Source organism: Rhinopithecus roxellana, chromosome 13 (assembly GCF_007565055.1).
Source record: "Rhinopithecus roxellana isolate Shanxi Qingling chromosome 13, ASM756505v1, whole genome shotgun sequence".
In the NCBI taxonomy this organism is placed as follows: domain Eukaryota; kingdom Metazoa; phylum Chordata; class Mammalia; order Primates; family Cercopithecidae; genus Rhinopithecus; species Rhinopithecus roxellana.
In genome coordinates, this window is record NC_044561.1 from 64,460,847 (window position 1) to 64,484,538 (window position 23,692).

The window sequence follows — 23,692 nt, forward strand, 5'->3', positions numbered from 1 at the left end:
TCCCGGGTTCAAGTGATTCTCCTGCCTCAGCCTCCTGAGTAGCTGGGACTACAGGCGCGTGCCACCATGCTCGGCTAATTTTTGTTTAGTAGAGACGGCGTTTCACCATGTTGGTGAGGCTGGTCTTGAACTCCTTGTGATTAGCCTGCCTCGGCCTCCCAAAGTGCTGAGATTATGGGTGTGAGCCACCGCACCTAGCAAGAAAAACTTTTGTACCATATTTTTTACTGTACCTTTTCTATGTTTTGATATATTTAGATACACAGATATTTACTATTATGTTACAATTGCTTCCAATATCCAGTATAGTAACATGCTGTACAAGTTTGCAGCCTAGGAGAAATAGGCCATACCATATAGTTTAGGTGTGTAATAAGCTATACTATCTTGGTTTGTGTAAGTACACTCTATGATGTAAACAGTGCTACAAAATTGACTAGGGACATATTTCTTAGAACATACCCCTGTGGTTAGGCAAAGCATGACTGCATTATCCTTTTTATGCATTGCTGGAATCAATGTGTCAATAATTTGTTAAGAATTTTTTATATGCATGGTTATGAGAAATATTCTATCAATTTCTTGTTCTTGACTTTTTAGGGGTCAGGGCATTACTAGTCTCATAGAATGAGTAGTGAAGTATTTCTTCCTCTTCTGTTTTCTAATATAACTTCTATATAATATTTCTTATTTCTTACTTAAATGTCTGGAAAAATTCCCAGTGAAACCATCTGTGTCATGATTTTTCTTCAGTTCACATTTGAGTACAAATTCAATAATATTTTTCATAGAAATAGGGCTATTCAGGTAATTTTCTTTAGTGAGCTTAGTTGATTTATGCAATTCCAGGAATTTGTCCATTTCTTTTAAATGTTATTTACTAGCATTAAGTCATTCATAGTATCCCTTTGTTATGCTTCAATTTGCATGTTTTCTGTAGTATTCTCACCTCTCTCATCTTGATAACCTCATAACCGGTTATTTGTTCTACTCTCTTTTTTATCCTGATTATTCTAGACGTAGGTTTACACACATACTAATTTCAGTGAATCTGCTTTTGGCTTCAATTGTTTTTTGTTTCCTAATCTCTATTTCATTAATTTCTGGTTTTATTTTTATTATTATTTTCCTTCTGTTTACTTTGTCTTTAATTTTCTCTTCCATTTTTGGTTGCTTAAGGTGGACTTATGCCATTGATTCTAATCATTTATTCTTTCTAATATAAGCATCTGTTTTTCCTCACTAAATATGGCTATAATTGTACCCTGCTAATTTTGATATGTCATATTTCCATTTTAGGGGGGAGTTTAAATAATTTTTAAAATTCTCATGTTATTTTTAATACTCTTCATTTAAAAGTATATGCCGATTTGTTTCTAGATACTTGGGTATAGTTCATAAATATTACTGCTGTTGATTTTTAACTAAATTCTGTATTTATCAGGAAATAGACTTTTTAATGGTTTCAATGTATTTAACTTTATTGAGTCTTAAATTATAGCATGTGTATTTCACTATTATCGTATGGAGAAATCCCTAATATTAAATGGATTAACTCCTTTGATAGTATTGTTGAAGTCTTCTAGATTTTTTTGTAATGATTCTTCTCCAACTTTATTTTTAAATGTGTCTATTTTTATATTCAATTCTCTCTGTTTTGCTTCATATTTTTTGAAGCTCTAGTACTATGTGTTTAAATATTTATTCATGTACATCAGCATGTGAAAATTATTATTTAAGGGCTTTGTTTAAGGATGGAAAAAATGATACCATATAGAACTTTGTTTCAGTCTTCTGCTTTTCATTTTGCTGTGTCTTCAAGTTAACTGTTATGTCACTGTATCTTCAAGTTTACCAGTCTTTTCTACTGTAATGTCTAATGTTTGTAATCCCATCAGAGTATTTCTCATCATTTTATTTTTCTTCTCTGAGAGTTTCAAAGAGATGTTTTGTATGTCCTCCATGCCTCTCTTACCATTCTCATGTTTTACTTCCTTGAAAATATTGGAATATATTTCTAATAGTTGTTTTAATAGGCATCTACTCACCCTCTGTATCATATCTACATTTTGTAATTGATTGATTTTTCTGCTTCTTTTTTTCTTTATTTTTTGGAGACAGGTTCTCGCTCTGCCACCCAGGCAGGAGTGCAGTGGCACTCATTGCAACCTCCAACTCACGGGTTCAAGTGATCTTCCTGATTCAGCATCCCTGGTAGCTGGGACTATAGACATGTGCCACAATGCCCAGTTAATTTTTTATTGCTATTTAGAGAAGTGGTTTCAGTATGTTGCCAGGGTTGATCTTCAAATCCTGGCTTCAAGAAATCCTCCTGCCTTGGTCTCCCAAAGTGCTGGGCATACAGGTGTGAGTCACTGTGCCTGGTGATTTTTCTCTTTCCTCTGGGTCATAGGTCATATTTTCATGTTTATTTACTATCTTGGTAATTTTTTTTTTTTTTTTTTTTTTTTTTTTTTTTTTTTTTTTGAGGCAGAATCTCACTCCGTCGCCCAGGTTGGAGTGCAGTGGTGTGATCTTGGCCCACTGCAACCTTCACCTCCCTGGTTCAGGTGATTCTCCTGCCTCAGCCTTCAAGTAGCTGGGAATACAGGCACGTGCCGCCACATGGCTAATTTTTGTATTTTTTGTAGAGATGGGGTTTTGCTATGTTGGCCAGGCTGGTCTTGAACTCCTGACCCTCAGATCACCCCAGGTGATCTGCCCGCCTTGGCATCCGAAAGTGCTGGGATTGCAGGTGTTAGCCACCACGCCTGGCTGTTTCCTGTTGTCCAGGCTGGAGTGCAGTGGTGTGATCTTGGCTCACTTCAACCTCTACCTCCCAGATTCAAGTGATTCTCCTGCCTCAACCTCCCAAGTAGCTGGGACTACAGGCACCCGCCACCATGCCCAGCTAATTATTTTGTACTTTTTATAGAAACGGGGTTTCACCATATTGGCCAAGCTGGTCTGTAACTCCTGAGCTTGTGATCTGCCCACCTTGGCCTCCCAAAGTGATAGGATTACAGGCATGAGCCACCATGCCCAGCCAGGAATTTTTAATTGGGTTCCAGACATTCAGAATTTTGTGTTTTGGGGTGCTGAATATTTTTGTATTATTTTACTTTGTTTTATAGATGTAGTTAAGTGACTTGGAAAAAGTTTTATTTGAGGAAGAACTTCCATTTAGACTCTTCTAGGTGGATCCAAACCACCTTCAGTCTAGGGTTAATCTGGTTCCATTACTGATGCAATATTATTCTAAGGACATGATTCAAGTCCTGTGTTTTAGGATATCTTTTTACTCTGGGTGGTTGAGTTGCAGATTATTCCCGGTGCTATGTGAGTTTCTGGGATTATTATACTTTATATTTTCTAATGGTTCTTTCCCTCATCTGAGAAAGCCTTACTAGTATACACTCATTGATCAATACTCAGTTAAAGATTTGTTGGGAACCCTCTGCAGATATCTATAGCTCTGTTGCTTGTGCAACTCTCTTCTCTCACATTATCTGACCCGCACCTTCTAGTCGCTTTGACCTTCCCCAACTGCACACTCTTGTCTTCCAACCCAGATACACTGCCTGACTCTGTTCGTGTTCTCTCCCTCCCCGAGCTGCAGCCTGAAAACTCTCTGCAGGCAGTCAGCGATGGAGGTACTCATAGGCCACTGTCATATGCAATCAGTTGGCTAATGTTTGAAAACTATTGTTTTGTATGTATAGCCAGTGCTTTTGTTGTTTAAATTGGGAGCATATAGTTCCTGTTACTATAATATTGTTCAAAATGAAATTATCATTCAATTCTTTACTGTTTACATTAATTCTGTGTTCCTGACCCCTATATTCTTGTACCTGAAAAATGGGGCACTTAGAGAAGTGGTTTGAGTTTGAATGAATGGGCTTCATGCATGTATCGGAGTGATTTTTAGACATTAACATTTCACAGACAAGGACTGTGAATAGCAATAGGAGCATATTCTGTCCGACTTTACTGGGAGGGAGTAATAAGGTATATATTGGGAGGGAGTAATAACGTGTTAGTAATATTTCCTTATTTATGGTGGCTTAATCATATTTCCTATTGAGCACTTAAAGTGAATGTAATTTGTACACACTTATGTTCTCTAAATACGTTAAGTTTTCCCCCTCTATTTCAAAGGCCAAATCAAGGATTTTTATTTTCCCATGAAAATTCCCAGAGTAGTACAACCATCTTTTTGTCATATCTCCGGTTAAAACAGATCACCTCCCTCTCAAAAAAGTTGTAAGTCCACTAATGGAATCTGCATTAACCTCTATTAATGCCAACCAGATTATGGATTCCTCATGATGGGTGGCAACTAATTTGCTATACATCAAACATTTAGCACAATATTTTATATGAAGTAAGGAGATAACCCTCTTTGTTAGAAAGAACACTGGAACTTAATTAACCTGCTGCTTTTATTAATGGGTGAGCCTGTCTTTTTATTTGTGAGTTGAGGAGCGGAGATACACACATACTGTAGTTCTCTGATTTTGAATGAGTAAGCAGAAGGAAAATGCACATTATTTATAATTGTGAGTGCTGAAACCTCTACTGTGCTATGATTATTATTATAATTATATTAGGAAACAAATGAATAATTTTCATTGAAGATATTGAGAAATATATCACTAATTATGATAAAAACCCTATCTATATATTAAATTCTAGACAAAAACTGTGAAATGTCATTTTTATACCTGTTGTAAAGATTGCATTAGTAATAATATCAAAAATATATGTAAAAGATACTGTATATGCATTTATTATTATTATTATTTCTTTTTTCGGACAGTCTCACTCTGTAGCCTAGGCTGGAGTGCAGTGGTGTGATCTCAGCTCACTACAGCCTGCCTCAGCATCTCTCCCAAGTAGCTGGGATTACAGGCGCCTGCTACCACGCCTGACTAATCTTTGTATTTATAGTAGAGACAGAGTTTTACCATGTTGGTCAGGCTGGCCTCGAACTCCTGACCTCAAGTGATCCACCCGCCTGTGCCTTCCAAGGTGCTGGGATTACAGGCGTGGGCCACCGTACCCCAACCCATTTGCTATTATTTTATGAATCCTAACTTTGCAGTCTTCCACTCCTCTTAAGAAATGTTACGTACTTCATGGTACATTTAGAGATGTCATGAGAAACTGGAAAACAAATTCTATTGAGCATAGACATATAAAGATTATGTTCATATATGTATTAGTGGTTTCTGGAAAGTTGAACCAGAATTCACTGGAAGGAACTGTGTAGTGTATCAGAGAAATGTTTGATTTTATTTTAGGAAATAGCTTTAATAATATTTATAGAGATTTGTTTTTTAATTTAAACTTGTATGGACAAGCAAATCTCTCCACCTCAATGGACAAATTCCAAAACTTTTCATTAGTGGTTTTAAAATCAATTCAGTCATCCAAAATACTATTATAAGAAAAATATAGGAGGGGATGCAAAGAAGAGAAAATAGGAAAAAAGATATATAAAATGAAAGTGAGGAGAATATGCAGCATTAAAAGATTTCAGAAATACTGAGGGAAATCATAGAAATATTTCAGATTTTAATATATTGAAAACATTTCTTACTGTAGATTATAGTAAAAATGTTTGAAAGCCATGGTTTTAAAGGACAACATAGACTAGAATTGAACAGAATGAGATGTATTTCAGTAGAGAAAAAAATCTTAAAATATTGATAATTATTGGTGACTATGAGGAAACAGAAACAATTTATTTTCCTCATTGAAGAATAAAATTATCATATTCAAAATAGTTTCTAAATTAATTGTGTTTTCATATAATTCTCCAATCTTACTATTTTATCGTCAGTACTTACATGCAATATACATTTATGATGTATTTACATTGTATTTACTTTGAAGCTTCTTTGAAGAAATTTTCTATGTAAATTATTTTAAATGTGTCCCAGGAAGGGAGTAAATAAATATATATAATAAATATGTATTGTCTCACTAACATTTAATTGTGTGTGGTATTAAAAACAGCAAACAAATTTTTTAAATTGATTTATTGATTTTTTTTTTTTTTTTTTACTAATAAGGTACAGATTTAACTGATAGACTTTTTGCCTGGTAACTGTAGAGATTTTGACATAGCTCAAATGTTATTCTTGTGTCTATATTCAAAAACAATTTCAAGTATAATTTTATTGTTTATTCATTAGGTTCTGAGGCTACTAAAAATATATTTTTGATTGGAATATAGCTCTGTCTTTCAATGATGATAACCATGTAGTCATCAATGTCTATAGATAAAAAAGTTGATTATAATCTCCTAAATTATAAAGTCAGATTTGTGAGGATGAACCTCTTTTTTCTTCTTTAGGAATGGCAAACTCATTGAAGAAAATGAAAAGTATATATTGAAAGGGAGCAATACAGAACTGACTGTCAGGAACATAATCAATAGTGATGGCGGTCCTTATGTCTGTAGGGCCACAAATAAGGCAGGAGAAGATGAAAAGCAAGCTTTCCTCCAGGTCTTTGGTAAGTATTATAGCATAGTGGTTAAAACTGTTGTGTCTAGTGGAAGATCAGAGTCAAATTCTGCTCTAATAATTTGAACTATTTAAACTTTCTGTATTAAACCCATTTCATCTTCTCTGTAATATGTTTTAAATTTTAGCTACCAGATAGAATTATCTGAAGAATAACATAAAATTACACATGCAAATTTTTGTAAGTCTTTGATACGTTTGTAACGGAAGCTGGAAAAAATTCATTTAAATTACACCTAGTGAGGTTTGTCATCTGTATCTGTAAGGCTGGATCTTTGTAAGTCTCTAAATGACACATGTTAGGATCAGTTTTACTTACAATATATTTCAAAAGGGCACCTTTATAAGGCTACAGTTTAAAAACATTGACTTGTAACTGTACTTAAATATTCTCTTTCATTTAATTAAATGAAAATACAAGATAAATATCTTCCGTATTTACCAAGAGCCATATTATCTTCTTTGGGTTACTTAGATAGCATAGAAAACTAGTACTTTACAAACATATATTGATGTAGCTTCAATTATGTTTACAAGAAGAAAGACAATGATGGCAGTGGGTGTTTCTAATAGAATTTTTCCGTTTCAGTAGTGTAACACTAAAAACTATATGCCCTCTTAACATTTAGTATGTTTTCTCCAACTTTAAAAACATTGTTATTGAAGTGCTTTCACAACAAAATTAAGGAAAAGGAAGGAAGGAGAAATCTGAGAGTAAGAAGGACCAGTGTTTGCAGTTGACAGGTGCAGAGGTGCCCCTTGCACTGACCATGAGATGAATAGTAACCCCTGCATGGACGTGCCCTCTGCTGACTGGCCCTGTAGTCACTGCTGGAAGCATTTTCTGAACTAGAGAGATATTTATAAAGCTTATATTCGAGTGGAGTGACACGGAGAATAAACAGCTATACCAAAATGTATTAAAATAAAAAATACAATTTTAAAAGTAGAGATGTTTTGAGAGTGAAACTGGATAAATCAGGTAGCACTGGATAAAGAAAAGTATTGTTTTGGATAGCATGATGTTGGAAAGTTATTCTGAAGGATAATGTTTAGGTGGTGTTTACACAAAAATCTAATGATCAGAAGTTGGCCAAGCTAAGTCTAGAGAAGATTGTTCACTTAGAGGGAAGAGTAAATATACTTAACATTTTTAGAAATTGTTGAAAGTCCCTAACTTGTTCTAGCAGTGTTCCTCACTTGAAAATATTTTTTTTTCTATAAAACCTACAAAATTGAATAAGTATGACTCAACATAAAAATAATCATATTAGAAATAGTATTGTGTGAGATTATTCCCAAGAGTAGATGGTCTTAATCTGCCTCAATGTACTCATCTGAAATAGTAGTTACATCCTTTTTATCAGGATTGGAATGGAAAAGAAAAAAGAGATTTTTTTACATTTCTGATATTTTCATACTTTCCAGTAGAAAATGATACATGAAAATTTTACATGTTATGTTATTGTTGTAGTCACTTTTGTGCAGTAACATTCAACAAACTTTTGTTGCTCTTGACACAAAATTGTATGGGTATTGTGGGAATATAACTAAATCTATTAAAGTGAATGAAATAAAGAGTGAATTGTTAAAAAATTCTGTATGCTGTTTTTCTGATACCAAGACTGTTATTTTCTGAGCTTAAGAACAACTTATTTGTGTTTCTTGGTTAAATGTGTTAAAAGATGTTAAAAGTAACTCACACTGAAACAATGAGTACTCGATTGTATCCATTTTATATCTAAACAAGCAAAAATTTAGGAAATGCAGATAACACAGATTTCAAAAAATGAAGCTCTCTGAAACTAAGTTTATGGAGGGACATATTTCAGTATTGAGATAATTAAAATTAGTAGACATAATGCTTTTCTTTTTATACAATTTAGGATTAAAATTTAGTTCTGTTATCTAATATATTATTAAGTAAACTGAAGTCCAAATAAATCAAGTGGAATAATATATATACATAACATGTAAATATATTTACTTAGTAAATGTTTCAAAATTTTATATGTTTCTACTTGCGACATTTTCAGGATATATCATCATTTACTTCTTTGGTGAAATTTTTAAAGGTTAAGAGAGAATTGTGTGTGCTTGTGTCTGTATAAATATATTCATGTGTATGTACATGTGTGTATATACATATATGTGCACACATATGCACCTATATACATGTGCCTTTAAAGGAAGAAATTTTGATTTTGTGGCTTTAAGATAGGAAAATAAATATAGAAATGGCTTTTAAATTGGCAAAATTTTGAAACAAATTATAATTATTATAATTTGGGTGTTGGTTTCTAAGCCACCTCAAGTTGTTTTGCATAATGATAACAAATGAATATTATTTCCTAAATGTTTCTTCCTACACTATTCAACTGTCCTGGCACATCTGTAAAGCAAAGCAGGTCACTGTAATTCTGCAAAGCTAATAATATCATGCTATACTAAAGTAGACTTAAATACCCATAATGCCTTTTGTCTGAGAAGTAATATTTTCCTCCAATACCGATTGAGTAATATATATATTCTTTACAGTACAGCCTCACATAATACAGCTTAAAAATGAAACTACATTTGAGAATGGTCAAGTCACACTCATATGTGATGCAGAAGGGGAGCCTATTCCAGAAATCACTTGGAAGAGAGCTGTGGATGGCTTCACGTTCACTGAAGGCGACAAGGTAACCACATCTCAATATGTAATGTTTCCATTACCATACAATATCAGTATTTTCAATATCATTAAATCTCAAATTAGTCTTCAATGTACCTAGTAACTTGTAGGATCAAATAAATGGTTTAATTTTTAAAAAGGTAACTAACACAATGTCGGCCTTACCACTTTGGCGGGGGGAGGAATGTCAATGTGAAATATTTAAAGATGTTCTTCATTAAGTCACAAACATTTAGGCTATTGGTATTATTAACGTTGCTTAACTGGACTTTTGTTATACATTGAATCTATAATATATGTTATTGCAGTTTTAACCCCTGCTGTATAAATATCTGGCCTTTGCAAATTCACTGACCGTGAGAAAAGTGCTAGGACAAATAATATTGCCATTTTAATAACAGGAATAAAGATTTACAAACCAGTACGTTCGACTTTAAACCTCAGCAGTTTCAGTTTATTAAAGAAATGATTCTATATTTAGAAAATACTCTGGTGAGTGATGAGCATTGGAAGGGATTTGTGAAGAAGATTTACTTCAAATTAATTTAATGTGTTTTCTGCTTAGACAGGTGTCAACAAACTACAGTACATAGGGCAAATTTGGCCTCCGGCTTGTTTTGGTAAATAAAGTTTTATTGAAACTAAAGCAAAAAGTAATTTAAATTCAAAGAAGTCTGGCTGTCATTCAATGCTTTACCCTTTAGAATTGTCTTTCTGCAGTAGAAGTGTAGGTTCTGCTTTCATATAATTTAGAATCTAATGTAGAGAAATAAGTACAAACAAATTACATCATTGTCATGACCTTTAACCAGAATGCATTCAACTTGCTTAGAAATTAATGAAACATTACTATATGTTTCACTATACTTCATGGATTTTAATTACTATTCTCTTTCACAACTATTCATACAAACATCAAATACAAACAAAAGAGAAAGGAAAAGATGGTGAAATATTGAAATGGTAGAACTGGCAATTTCACGTAAGTGAAGATTATAAAATTCGGGTATTACATTGCTTTTCTGTACTCAATGTTAAAGAGAAACCTCCTTTAAACTTTTTTCATTATTAACTTTATTTAGGTAAAGAGTCCGATTTCTAAAGTATTCATACACCTCAATGTGACTTTGATTTATTAGCATTAATAGTAAAAAATAAATAAATAAATAGAAATGTTTGTCCATAGTACACTTTACATCAGTCCATCCCATCATGTTATATTTAACAACTGGCTAAACCCATAAATTCACCAAAAAAAGTAATCTCTCTGGTCAATTTATTACATTCCTTTTGAAAGACTGTGTTATCATATATATTACTCCTTTTTGTCTCATTTTCTCCTCCTAATGGCATTTTCAGAGATTATGTCTATTTGATAATTGTACTGTTTTGACATACTTATTTTATATATTCAAGTTGAAAATCAAATTTATAAAATGTGAATGACAATCATAATCTTCAGCAACCCAGATAAAAGTTATAGTTTGTTTTAATATATTCTTAAGAGAAAATCATGTATGTTACTATGACACAGTTGCCACATCTGAAAATAATTAAATTTCTGTGAAATTAAAAAAATACAATCAGATATCTGAAACCATAGAGGACTGTTTTTATGTTTCAATTTTGCACATTTATTTAGATTACCTCACTCAAAAGTATTTACTTTCATGCCCTTAGACTGTTGTTATTATACCTCCATATTTCTAATGCTGTTTTCTAATCATTTTTCAGCTTACTTTAAAATTCTTAAAAGTTATCTTCTCAAAGAGAGTTTTTACTCTTCATTTAATGAATGTTACTTTACATATTATACAGAGAATGAAAGATAAATTATACTCAGTTATTTTATTAATACAATGTCATCAAGTAACAAGAAAGCTGTTATATTTTATTCTTGGATCTATGCCCCAGGCCACCCCAAACTACACATACATATTTATTCTGTAGTAACTGTGAAAAATAATCTTAAAGCTTTTGTTTCCTAAGGAGTATATTAAAAAACACATCTTGTTTTAAGAAAATCTGACTTGGATTCTTTGCAAAAAAAAATTATAGAATCTCAAATATGCTTTTCTACACAAGTTTAATCCAGTCAATAAAGAAATTAAGTCTATTGTATTTCTATTATATTTCTCCAAATATATTTTAAGATCCTCTACTTATTTCTATCCTCCAGTAAGCTTCTTTTCCCCTAATATTTCCTGTTTCTTGAATAGCATAATTCACAAATCAAGTGATTGAGCTAAACTTTGAAGTAAACTAAATCTAGTTTTGAATCTCAACTCTGTCATTTATGATGCCTCAGCATGATAAAATTGAGTTCAAAGAGTCCAAATAACATTGTCAGTGTTGTTTGAACTCTTTTTAATATGAATTTTTATTTTTTTTATTTTTTTTATTTTTTATTTTTTTTTGAGACGGAGTCTCACTCTGTCGCCCAGGCTGGAGTTCAGTGGCCGGATCTCAGCTCACTGCAAGCTCCGCCTCGCGGTTTCACACCATTCTCCTGCCTCAGCCTCCCGAGCAGCTGGGACTACAGGCGCCCGCCTCCTCTCCCGGCTAGTTTTTTTTTTTTTTTTTTTTTTTTTTTTGTATTTTTTAGTAGAGACGGGGTTTCACCGAGTTAGCCAGGATGGTCTCGATTTCCTGACCTTGTGATCCACCCGTCTCGGCCTCCCAAAGTGCTGGGATTACAGGCTTGAGCCACCGCGCCCGGCCATTAATTTTTAATATGATTTTTTTCATCTTTAAAATGTTGATAATATTTACCCACTTGTTATAAGGAAGATGAGTACATTACAAATGCATATCAATATTTACCATATTATAAATATCCAATAAACTTTAGTTTTTACCTTGTCATATTACAAATTTACAGTACGGCCTCATATAATACAGATTAAAAATGAAACTACACATGACAATGGTCAAGTCACACCTGAAGCATGGTTTATCTTGTTGCCTCCATAAAGTATAACACCTAAGGTTTGATTAAATTTAATGAGATCGTATTATTCCTATCATGGAAAGTAGCATGGGATTATACTTTCCATAAGAATCACTTGGGAAGACTATCAAAGTGCAGATTCTAGATTTCCACTTCTTAAAGTTGATTTAGTATTTGTAGCCCAGGGTATAGGAATGCATATTAAATCAACTCATTAGTTGGTGTCATACTATTAGTCTTCAGGCCATATTTTGGGAAACAATTTCAAGTAAGGATGAAATTTAACAGCTAATATTTTCAACAGAAAAATGATCTTAACCAATTAGTTGACACCTGATAGGGGCTTGGGAAGTATAAAACTAAACTAAACTAAAATTTCATTATGCATGTATCAGTCAAGTTTTGATGAAACTGAAATATATAGGTCAAAAATAGTGAAATATCACCGATGTCATATAGTAAAAACTAATAATTTCATCCAACAACATGGCATTGTATTTAGCAAATATGTTCATTCTTTTAGATTTTTCAAAGAGGGAAGGTCTCAATTAACATTTTTTTTTTTTTTTGGTCTAACTTCTCAATCACCAGTTAAGACAAAAAAAAATGGGGATAAAATACCATATGACTTAAATGTATAGATAAGTGAATGCTCTTATACTGAGTTCAAGAATTAAATAAACATACTCAACACAGTCCCAAGTAGCATGAGACTTACAGCCCTCCCCTGTGTGAGAAGACATGCTAAGATAACCTTGACCAAGGGGGACAATGGTGAGCCCATTGTCTCTTTGGGATGGTCCTTTCTGAAAAGAAAAAAAGGAGTGGTTAGGAAGTGTATTTAATTTTTTGTGTCTCCATAGTTACCAATCAGATATCTCTTAACTTCCCATGGGAGAAATAAGTAAGGGACTTGAAAAGTCCAACTGTGGTATGTTAGAAGACCTTCCTCCCCATGGAATAAATGATTAAGAGTTCATGAATAGCATTCACTGCCCAACTAACAATATGCTAATAACCTTTAAATCACCATATACATAACTATCTCGATTTATCTTCTAGTATTAGTACTGCATAGTAAATGACCTGATAATATAATGGCACAAACCAGTAATTTTCTCTCACTTCTGATTTTGTGCATCAGAAGTTTGAGTAAGGCTTGGCCCAATGGTTATCAGTTGGAATCTTTAATGTGCTTGTATCAGATGTTGCTACTAGTGTTGCTTGTAGTTGTAGTTATGAGAAGGTTCAACTTTGCTGAGAAGCCAACATGGCTCACTTAAATGGCTAGCATTCAGTCTTGACTGTGGGCTGCAAGCTCAGGTGGAGCTGTTTTTGGAAAACCTGTATGAAGCCTCTCCAGTGTGGCCCAGAGCAGTCTGCTCTCTCTTGTGGCAGCAGGCTTTCTCCACAGAGAACATTTCGAAAGAATCAGGCCAGACAGACACTACCTGGTCTACTCTGACATAGTCTTGGAAGTCACACATTGTCACTTCTGCCACAGTATATTGGTTACAAACAAATTATAAGGTTCTCTAATCCAACATGAGAGGAATTAGGCACTCCTCTTGATGGGGAAGATTCATAGTCATATTATAGATGAGTATGTGGAGTAGGAGATATTGTTAAGGTCATCTTTGAAAATGCATCTACAATTTATCTCAAAATATTCCCATGACGTAAGTCCAAGCATTTTCCCAGGCTTGCAGATGAGGAAACTGAGGCTCAGGAAAATTCAGGGATTTTTACAAGGTCACACAGGGAGTAAGTGGCAGTGCCAGGATTTGAACAGTGGTTTCTCACTCTGCATAGTGCATGCCCATGCAAGGGCTTCACAATTCTACTAAAGTGTATGGCTGGCACTCTCATATGAATTTAAATGATATTTCTGTTTGATCAAATATAATTGAAAAGTCAGAAGAAACTTTGTTTTTAAACTTATTTATAATCTGATATTACCTATTTTAAACTATTTATAATGTTCAGTAAACACCAAAACTATTTACTGGTTTTTGTTAAAATAGGTATATGTAAAAAATTACTTCATATAATGGGTGCTACCAAAATGTTTGAAAGCCCATGCCATATAAAACAATCTAGAGGTATGGGAGCGGGAGCGAAATGACAGAATAGAAGCCTCCACCGATCTTCTCCCCAACCCTCCAAGGACACCAAGTTAACAACCATCTATACACACACACACAAATAAACACACACACACACACACAAAACACCTTCATAAGAACCAAAAAGCAGGTGAACACTCATAGTACTTGGTTTTAACTTCATATTGCTGAAAGAGTCACTGAAGAGATAGAAAAAAACAGTCCTGAATCAACAACACCATACCTCCGCCACCCTCAGCAACCTTGACATGGTGTAGAGAGCTTCTCTGGGAGCTGGGGGAGTGAGAACATAGCAATTTTGAGGCAGTGAACTCAGTCCTGACCTGTTAGAGCAGAAAGGAAAACAAGACCTAATTCAGCTGACACCTACCCACAGAGAGACCATTTAAACCAGCCCTAGCCCGAAAGGAATCACCTATCCCAGCAGTGCAAACTTGGGTGCCTGCAAACCTCACCAGTGAGGAACAAAGTGCTCTGTGTCTCCCAGTAAACTTTAAAGGAAGTCTAGACCATAAGGACTGCAACTCTTAGGAGAGTCCTAGTGCTGAACTGGGCCATGAGACAGTGGACTGGTATGGAGTGGGGAGGAATGTGACATACTGATATACCAGCTGGGGTGGCCAAAGGAGTGCTGTCATCACCCCTCCCTTAACCCCAGCCTACACAGCTTGTGGCTCCAAAAGAGACCTCTTTCTTCTGATTGTGAGAGGAAAGGAAAGAGTAGGGAGGACTCGGATAGTAGCTCTGCCACAGCAAGATAGGGCAACTGTCAGAGTTAGGAAGACCTTGTTCCATGTCCTATCTCCCAAATGGTGTTTCTATAATAGACAAACTCTGGGCCAGATGAGAACACACTGGTTTTCATGAAAGGACCCAGTCCTGGCAGCATTCATCACCGGATAACTAAAGAGGCCTTGGCCCTGAATAATCCACAGTGATACCCAGGTACTACATCAAGGGCTTTGGTAAGCCTCTGAGACTTGCTGGGTCCAAATAATAGCACAGCCACAGGGGGTAGAGCATGAAGTGGGCTCTTAGGGTCTCCCAATCCAGGACCTGACTCTTGGATGCCATTTCTAGACCTGCTGTGGGTCACTATCCTGAAATGTGAGTGCAGGCCAGGCAGCATTCACTACAAGCTGACTTAAGAGCACCTTAGCCGGCCGGGCGCGGTGGCTCAAGCCTGTAATCCCAGCGCTTTGGGAGGCCGAGACGGGCGGATCACGAGGTCAGAAGATCGAGACCATCCTGGCTAACATGGTGAAACCCCGTCTCTACTAAAAAATACAAAAAAAAAAAAACTAGCTGGGTGAGGTGGCGGGCGCCTGTAGTCCCAGCTACTCAGAGGCTGAGGCAGGAGAATGGCGTAAACCCGGGAGGCGGAGCTTGCAGTGAGCTGAGATCCGGCCACTGCACTCCAGCCCGGGCGACAGAGCGAGACTCCGTCTCAAAAAAAAAAAAAAAAAAAAAAAAAAGAGCACCTTAGCCTCAGGGAACATTGTTGTAGTCTAGCAGTACTCCTTGTGGTCTGGGGTGGTGGTGGCTACAGAGTAAGGCTCCTCTGCCTTTGGAAATGCAAGGGAAGAGTGGGAAGAACTGCATCTTGTGGTTTGAGTGCCAGATCAGGCACAGTACCATAGAACACCAGGTAGACTTCTAAGGTTTTAGACCTCTAGTCTCTGACTCCTGGACAGCACCTCTGGACCCACCTGGGGCAAGGGGGACCTCGCTTCCCTGAAGGGAAGCATGCAGGCCTGATTGGCTTTGCCTCCTGCTGATTGTAGAGCCCCAGAGCCTTGAGCGAACATAAGCAGTAGCCAGGGAGAGGTTACAACAGGCTTTAGGTGAGTCTGTGCTCTAGTGGCTTGAGGTCTAATACAGCACAGCCTTACTGCTGGTGGCCACAGGAGGGCTTATGTCATTCTTCTTCCAGCTTTATGTGAGTCAGAAAATAGAGTGAGACTGTGTTTGGGAGAAAGTAAGGGAAGAGAACAAGAGTCTCTGCCTGGTAATACAGATAATTTTCCCAGATCTTGTCCAAGACGATCAAGGCAGTACCTCTATGAGTATGCAAGAACCTCAACATTACTGGGCTTTGGGTCCCTCTAAAGCAAATACAACTTAGATCACAACACCCAAGGCTTTTCAAATATCTGGGAAGCCTTCCTAAGTAGGATGGATACAAATAAGCCCAAACAGTGAAGACTACAATAAATACCTAACTCTTTAATAAGGAGACACTGAAGAACAACTATTAGCATTAACACCATCCAGGAAAACATGACCTCACCAAATGAACTAAATAAGACACCAGAGACCAATCCTGGAGAAATAGGAATATGTGACTTCTCAGACAGAGAATTCAAAATAGTTGTGTTGATGAAACTCAAGAAAATCAAGATAACATGTAAATGGAATTCATAATTGGAATTCATGTGGAATTCATTCCATAGTTGGAATTCATAATTCTATCAGATAAATCTAACAGAGATTGAAATAATCACAAAGAATCAAGCAGAAATTTTGGAGCTGAAAAATGCAGCAATTATTGAAGAATGCATTAGAGTCCTTTAATAGCCGAATTGATCAAGCAGAAGAAATAGTCAGCTTGAAGACAAGCTAGTTGAAAATACACAGAGGAAAAAAAAAAAAAAAAAAGAATAAACAACAATGAAGCATGCCTATAGGATCTAGAAAATAGCCTCAAAATGAAAATCAAGAGTATTGTCCTTAAAAAGGAGGTAGAGAAAGAGATAGGTATAGAAAGTTTATGCAAAGGGATAATAATAAGGAACTTCGTAAACCTAGAGAAAAATATCAATATCTAACCACAGGAAGGTTATAGAACACCAAAAGTGTTCCCCAAAGAAAACTACTTCAAGGCATTTAATACTGAAACTCCCAAAGGTCAAGGATAAAGGAAAGCATCCTAAAAAGCAATATGAGAAAATAAACAAATAACATACAGTGGAGCTCCAATATGTCTAGCAGAAAACTTTTAAGTGGAAACCTTATAGGTCAGGAGAGAGGGCCATGGATGAAAGAAAGGATCCTAAAAACCAACAAGAGAAAATAAACAAGTAACATACAATGGGACTCCAATACATCTGGCAGAAGACATTTAAGTGGAAGCATTACAGGCCAGGAGAGAGTGGCATGACATATTTAAAGTGCTTATATTAAAAAAATCTTTTACCCTAGAATTGTATATTTGGAGAAAATATCCTTCAAGCATGAAGGAGAAATAAAAACTTTCCCATATAAACAAAAGCTGAGGGATTTCATCAACACCAGATCTGTCCTATAAGGAATGCTAAAGGAAGTACTTAAATCAGAAAGAAAATGACATTGATGAGCAATTAGTAATTACCTGATTGTACAAAACTCACTGGTAATAGGAAGTACACAAGAAAACACAGAATATTATGACATTGTAATGGTGGTATGTACCATTTACTCTTATCCTAAGTAGAAAGATTAAACAATGGAGTAATCAAAAATTATAACTACAACAACTTTTCAAGAGAATCAGTACAAGAAGATATAAATTGAAACAACAAAATGTTACAAAGTGGGGGGGACAAATTTAAGGCATAGAGTTTTTATTAGTTTTCTTTTTGCTTGTTTGTTAGTTTGTCTATGCAAATGGTGTTAAATTATTATCAGTTTAAAATAATGGGTTATGAGATGTTATCTGAAAGACTAAAACCGAAACAACATACAGTGGAGACACAAAAAATACAAAGCAAGAAACTAAATCGTATCACCAGAGAAAACCACCTTCACTAAAGGAAGACAGGAAGGGTAGAAAGAAGGAAGAGAAGACCACAACACAACTGGAAAACAACAAAATGGTAATAGTAAGTCATAACTTATGAATAATAACACTGAATATAAATGGACTAAACTCTCCAATCAAAAAACATAGACTGGCTGAATGGATGAAAAAACAAGGCCCATTGATCTGTTGCCTACAAGAAACATGCTTCATCTATAAAGACTCACATAGACTGAAAATGAAGGTGTAGAAAAAGATATTCCATGCCAACTGAAACCAAAAAAAAAAAAAAAAAAAAAAAACAGGAGTAACTATACTTATGTCAAACAAAATAGATTTCAAAATAAAAACTGTAAGAAAAGACAAAGAAGGTTAGTATATAATGACAAGTGTGTAAATTCAGCAGGAGGATATAATAAATAAATATCTATGCACCCAACATAGGGGCACCCAGATACATAATGGGAATATTATTAGAGCTGAAGAGAGAGGTCCCATTACAATAATAGCTGGAGACTTCAACACCCAACTTTCAGCATTGGACAAATGTTTCAGACAGAAAATCAACAAAGAAACTTCAGATGTAATCTGCACCATAGATCTAATGGATCTGGTAAATATTTATAGAACATTTCATCCAATGACTGCAGAATACACATTCTTTTCCTTAGCACATGGATCATTCTCAAGGATATATACTATATTACAAAGCAAGTCTTAATATATTTTAAAAATTAATATCAAGCATCCTTTCTGACCACAATGCAACAAAACTAGAAATTAATAATGAGGAATTTTGGAAAGTATACAAATACATGGAAATTAAACAATATGCTCCTGAATGACCAGTGTGTCAATGAAGAAATTCAGAAGGAAATTTAAAAACTTCTTGAAAGAAATGATAATGGAAGCACAAAATACAAAAATCTATGGGATACAGCAAAAGCAGTACTAAGAGGGAATTTTATAGCTATAGAAGCCTACATCAAAAAAAGAGGAAAAACTTCAAATATGCAATCGAATGATAAATCATAAAGAATGGAAAAGCAAGGGCAAACCAAACCCAAGGTTAGTGGAAGAAAATAGATAATGGAGAACAGAGCAGAAATAAATGAAATTGAATGAAAAAAATACAAAAGGTCAATGAAACAATAAGTTGCTTTTTTAAAAAGTTAAACAAAATGTACAAAACTTTAGACAGACTAAGAAACAAAGAAGATACAAGTAAATACAGTTATAAATGAAAAAGGAGACATTTCAACTGATACTGATGAGCAATTATATGCCAATAAATTGGAAAATCTAGAAGAAATGGACAAATTCCTATACACATATGACCTACACATAAACAAAATTGAGTGACATTTTTCACTATAGAAATAGAAAAAACTTTCTAAAATTTATATGGAAACACAAAAGACTCAGACTAGCCAAAGCTATCCTAAGCAAAAAGAACAAAACTGGACAATTCACATTACCTGACTTCAAATTATTCTACAGAGCTATAGTAACCAAAACAGTGTGGTACAGGAAGAAAGCCAAAACCTGAACAGACCAATAACAAGTAATGAGGTTAAAGCCATAATAAAAAGCCTGCATAAAGAAAAGCTTGGAACCTGATGGCTTCACTGCTGTATTCTACCAAACATTTAAAGAAGAGCTAATCCCAGTCCTACTCAAACTATTTCAAAAAATAGAGAAGGAAAGAATACTTCCAAGTTCATTCTATGAGGCCAGTATTACTTTCATACTTAAAAAGAAGACACATCAAAAAAAGTGTCTGATGAATATTGATGCAAAAATCCTCAACAAAATACTAGCAACCAGATTCAACAATACATTATACAAATAATTCATCGTGACAAAGTGGGATTTTTCCCTGGGTCAACATACATAAATCAATCAATGTGATACATCATATCAACAGAATGAAGCATAAAACCATATGATCATTTCAGTTGATACTGAAAGAGCATTTGATAAAATTTACCATCCATTCATGATAAAAACCCTCAAAAAAACTGGGGATAGAAGGAATATATGTCAAAATAATAGGGGCCATATATGACAGACCTACAGCTAGTGTCATACTGAATGTAGAAATACTGAAAGTGTTTCCTCTAAGATCTGAAACATTACAAGGACGCCCACTGTCACCACTGTTATTCAACTTAATAATCAGAGTACCAACTAGAACAATCAGACAACAGAAAGATATAAATGATATCCAAATTGGAAAGGAAGAAGTCAAATTACCCTTGTTTTTAGATGATATGGTCATATGTTTGGAAAACTCTAGAGACTTCACAAGAACACTGTTAGAACTGATAAATTCAGTAAAGTTGCAAGACACAAAATCAACATGCAAAAATCAGTAGCGTTTTAATATGTCAACAGTGAACAATGTGAAAAATAAAAGCTATCCCATTTACAATAGCTGCACATAAAATTAAATACCTAGGAATTAACCAAAGAAATGAAATGTATCTGTAATGAAAACTTTATAAACACTGATGAAAGAAATTGAAGAGGACACCAAAACATGGGAAAATATTGCATATTCATGGATTGGAAGAATCAATATTTTTAAAATGTCCATATTACCCAAAGCAATCTACAGATTCAATGCAATCCCCTTCAAAATTTAATGACACTTTTCACAGAAATAGAAAAACCTTTCTAAAATTTATATGGAACCACAAAAGACTTAGAATAGCCAAATCTTCCCTAAGCAAAAAGAAAACTACTGGACAAATCACATTACCTGACTTCAAATGACACAATAGAGCTATAGTAACCAAAGCATCATGGCACTGGTGTACACAGATACATAGACCCATGGAACAGAATAGAGAACCTAGAAACATATCCACACAACTACAGTCAAGTGATTTTCAGCAAAAGTGCCAGTAATATACACTGGGGAAAAGACAGTCTGTTCAATAAAAGGTGCTGGGGAAACTGGATATCCATATGCAGAAGAACAAAACTTGACCCGAGTCTCTCACCAAACACAAAAATCCAATCAAAATGTATTAAAGACTTAAATCTAAGACCTCAAACTATGAATCTACTACAACAAATCATTGGGGAAAATCTCCAGGACATTGGCCTGGGCATAATTTTTTGAGCAATACCACACAAGCACAGGCAACCAAAGCAAACATAGGCAAGTGGGACAAATTAAAAACATCACATCAAATTAAAAACCTTCTGCATGTCAAAGGATATAATCAACAAAGTGGTGAGACAACGAACAGAATGGGAGAAGATATTTGTAAACTACCCATCTGACAAGGGATTAACCAGAATATATATAAAGCTCAAATAATTCTAGAGAAAAAATACAATTATCTAATCAAAAACTGGGCAAAATATTTGAATACACATTTCTCAAAAAAGACATACAAATGGCAAACAGATATGTGAAAAGGTGGTCAACGTCGTGGATCATCAGACAAATGCAAATGAAAACTGCAATGAGATGTCTTCTCACTCCAATTAAAATGGCTTATATCCAAAAACTATGCAATAAGAAATGCTGACAAGGACGTATAGAAAAGGGAATCTTTTGTACACTCTGAGTGGGGAGATAAAATAGTAAAATAACAATGAAGAACAGTTTGGAGGTTCATCTAAAAAACTAAAAATTGAGCTACTATGTGATCCAACAATCCCACTGCTGGGAATACGCCCAAAAGAAAGGAAATCAGTACAACAAAGAGATATCTGCACTCCTATGTCTGTTGCAGCACTGTTACAATAGCTAAGATTTGGAAGCAACGTAAGTGTCCATCAAGAGATGAAATGGATAAAGAAAATATACACAGTTGGGTACTATTCAGCCCTAAAAAGATGAGATCCAGCCATTTGCAACAGCACGGATGGAACTGGAGATCATTGTGTTAAGTGAAATAAGCCAGGCATAGAAACACAAATATCACATGTTCTCACTTACTTTGGGGATCTAAAAATCAAAACAATTGAACTCAAGGACATAGCTCATAGAAGGATGGTAACCAGATAATGGGAAGTGTAGTGAGGTGGGGGGTGGTAAGGATGGTTAATTGGCAAAAGAAATAGAAAGAATGAATAAGACCTACTATTTGATAGTCCAACAGGGTGAGTATAGTTAATACTAACTTAATTGTACCTTTTAAAAAACTTAAAAATTGTAATTGGATTTTGACTCAAAGAATAAATGCTTGAGGGGGTGAATACCCCATTTTCTTGAAGTGCTTTTTTCACATTGCGTGCCTGTATCAAAACATCTCGTTTACCCCACAAAAACATACACCTACTACATACCCCAAAACTTAAAAATTAAAAAAATCTAGAATCTTAACACTATTCTCACCGTAAAATAAATGATTAAGATAGTAAATAAATATTTTCAGAGTTCATCTTCAACGATCATGGGTTAAAGTTTTAATAACTGTGACTCACTAACTACTATGTGTTCCTAATTGTTTTTATTTTATTATTGGGCACAATTTCATACTACAATCTAGGACAGCTTCAAATAGTGATAGAACTATATTATTTCACATAAATGCTACTGGGAAAAAATTATGCCTTTTGTATGAAATTTCTAATATTCTACTGGTTTCTGATGCTAATAATCCTTCATTGCTTTGAGGAGGATACTGAACTGTTGAACTGTGCATATGAATACGGCATAAACTAGCCTTGTATAATGTGTTATCATTCAGAAACAACAACAGAATTCACAGTGGTTAAAAACAGATCTATTTTAAACTAATGACTATTGTTATTTGTAATCCAAAGCATTTTATGTACATGTAAAATAATATATGTAATTTTTAAACCTGTTCAGATCAATTTCAGATGTACATATAAGCATATCTATTTTCCTTAGAAACATTTTCTAATATCCAGGCCGGGTGCAGTGGCTCACGCCTGTAATCTCAGCACTTTGGGAGGCCGAGGTGGGTGGATTACGAGGTCAGGAGATCGAGACCATCCTGGCTAACACGGTGAAATTCCATCACTACTAAAAATACAAAAAAAAAAAAAAAAAATTTGCCGGGCATGGTGGCGGGTGCCTGTAGTCCCAGCTACTCAGGAGACTGAGGCAGGAGAATGGCTTGAACCTGGGAGGTGGAGCTTGCAGTGAGTGGAGATCATGCCACCGCACTCCAGCCTGGGTAACAGAGCGAGATTCTGTCTCAAAAAAAAAAAAAAAAAAAAAATTCTATTATCCAATATTATTTCAAGATAATTTTTTCTGTATTTTATTGAGTTAGTTGTCACTAACTTTTAATTATTAGTTTATTTTAAATTTCTAGGCAATTTATTTTAGTGATAACTCAAATATTATTGGCGATATTTCCATTAAAATATAATTGATGTACAGTAGTAGGGTGATCCAAAAACATATTAAATCAACAGCTTAATCTTTTTGTCATAATTTGGCATTTTCCTAAGATGCACTTGTGTATACAAATTGGAAACCGTGACATCTTTAATTAATGTTGTGTACTTAGTTGTAATATTTAAAAGTATATAATAAAGCTTAAGACAAACCAAAGCTCTTTCCCCAGAATATGAAATAGCCATAAATCAAAATTTTGAATTGTCTTGTACATACTAAGCAATCTGTTGTTT

General features: G+C 34.7%; 1 protein-coding gene across 6 annotated transcripts in view; it reads left to right on the top strand.

The window, feature by feature from the left end:
- The window catches only part of NCAM2 (neural cell adhesion molecule 2), a 570,822-nt gene that overhangs the window by 351,172 nt on the left and 195,958 nt on the right, over positions 1 to 23,692 (top strand). For all 6 annotated transcript variants that reach the window (XM_030915246.1, XM_030915247.1, XM_030915248.1 and 3 more), the window contains 2 exons: positions 6,362 to 6,522; positions 9,072 to 9,217. In XM_030915246.1, the coding sequence (XP_030771106.1) occupies positions 6,362 to 6,522; positions 9,072 to 9,217 (307 nt within the window). The remainder of the gene's footprint in view (positions 1 to 6,361; positions 6,523 to 9,071; positions 9,218 to 23,692) is intronic.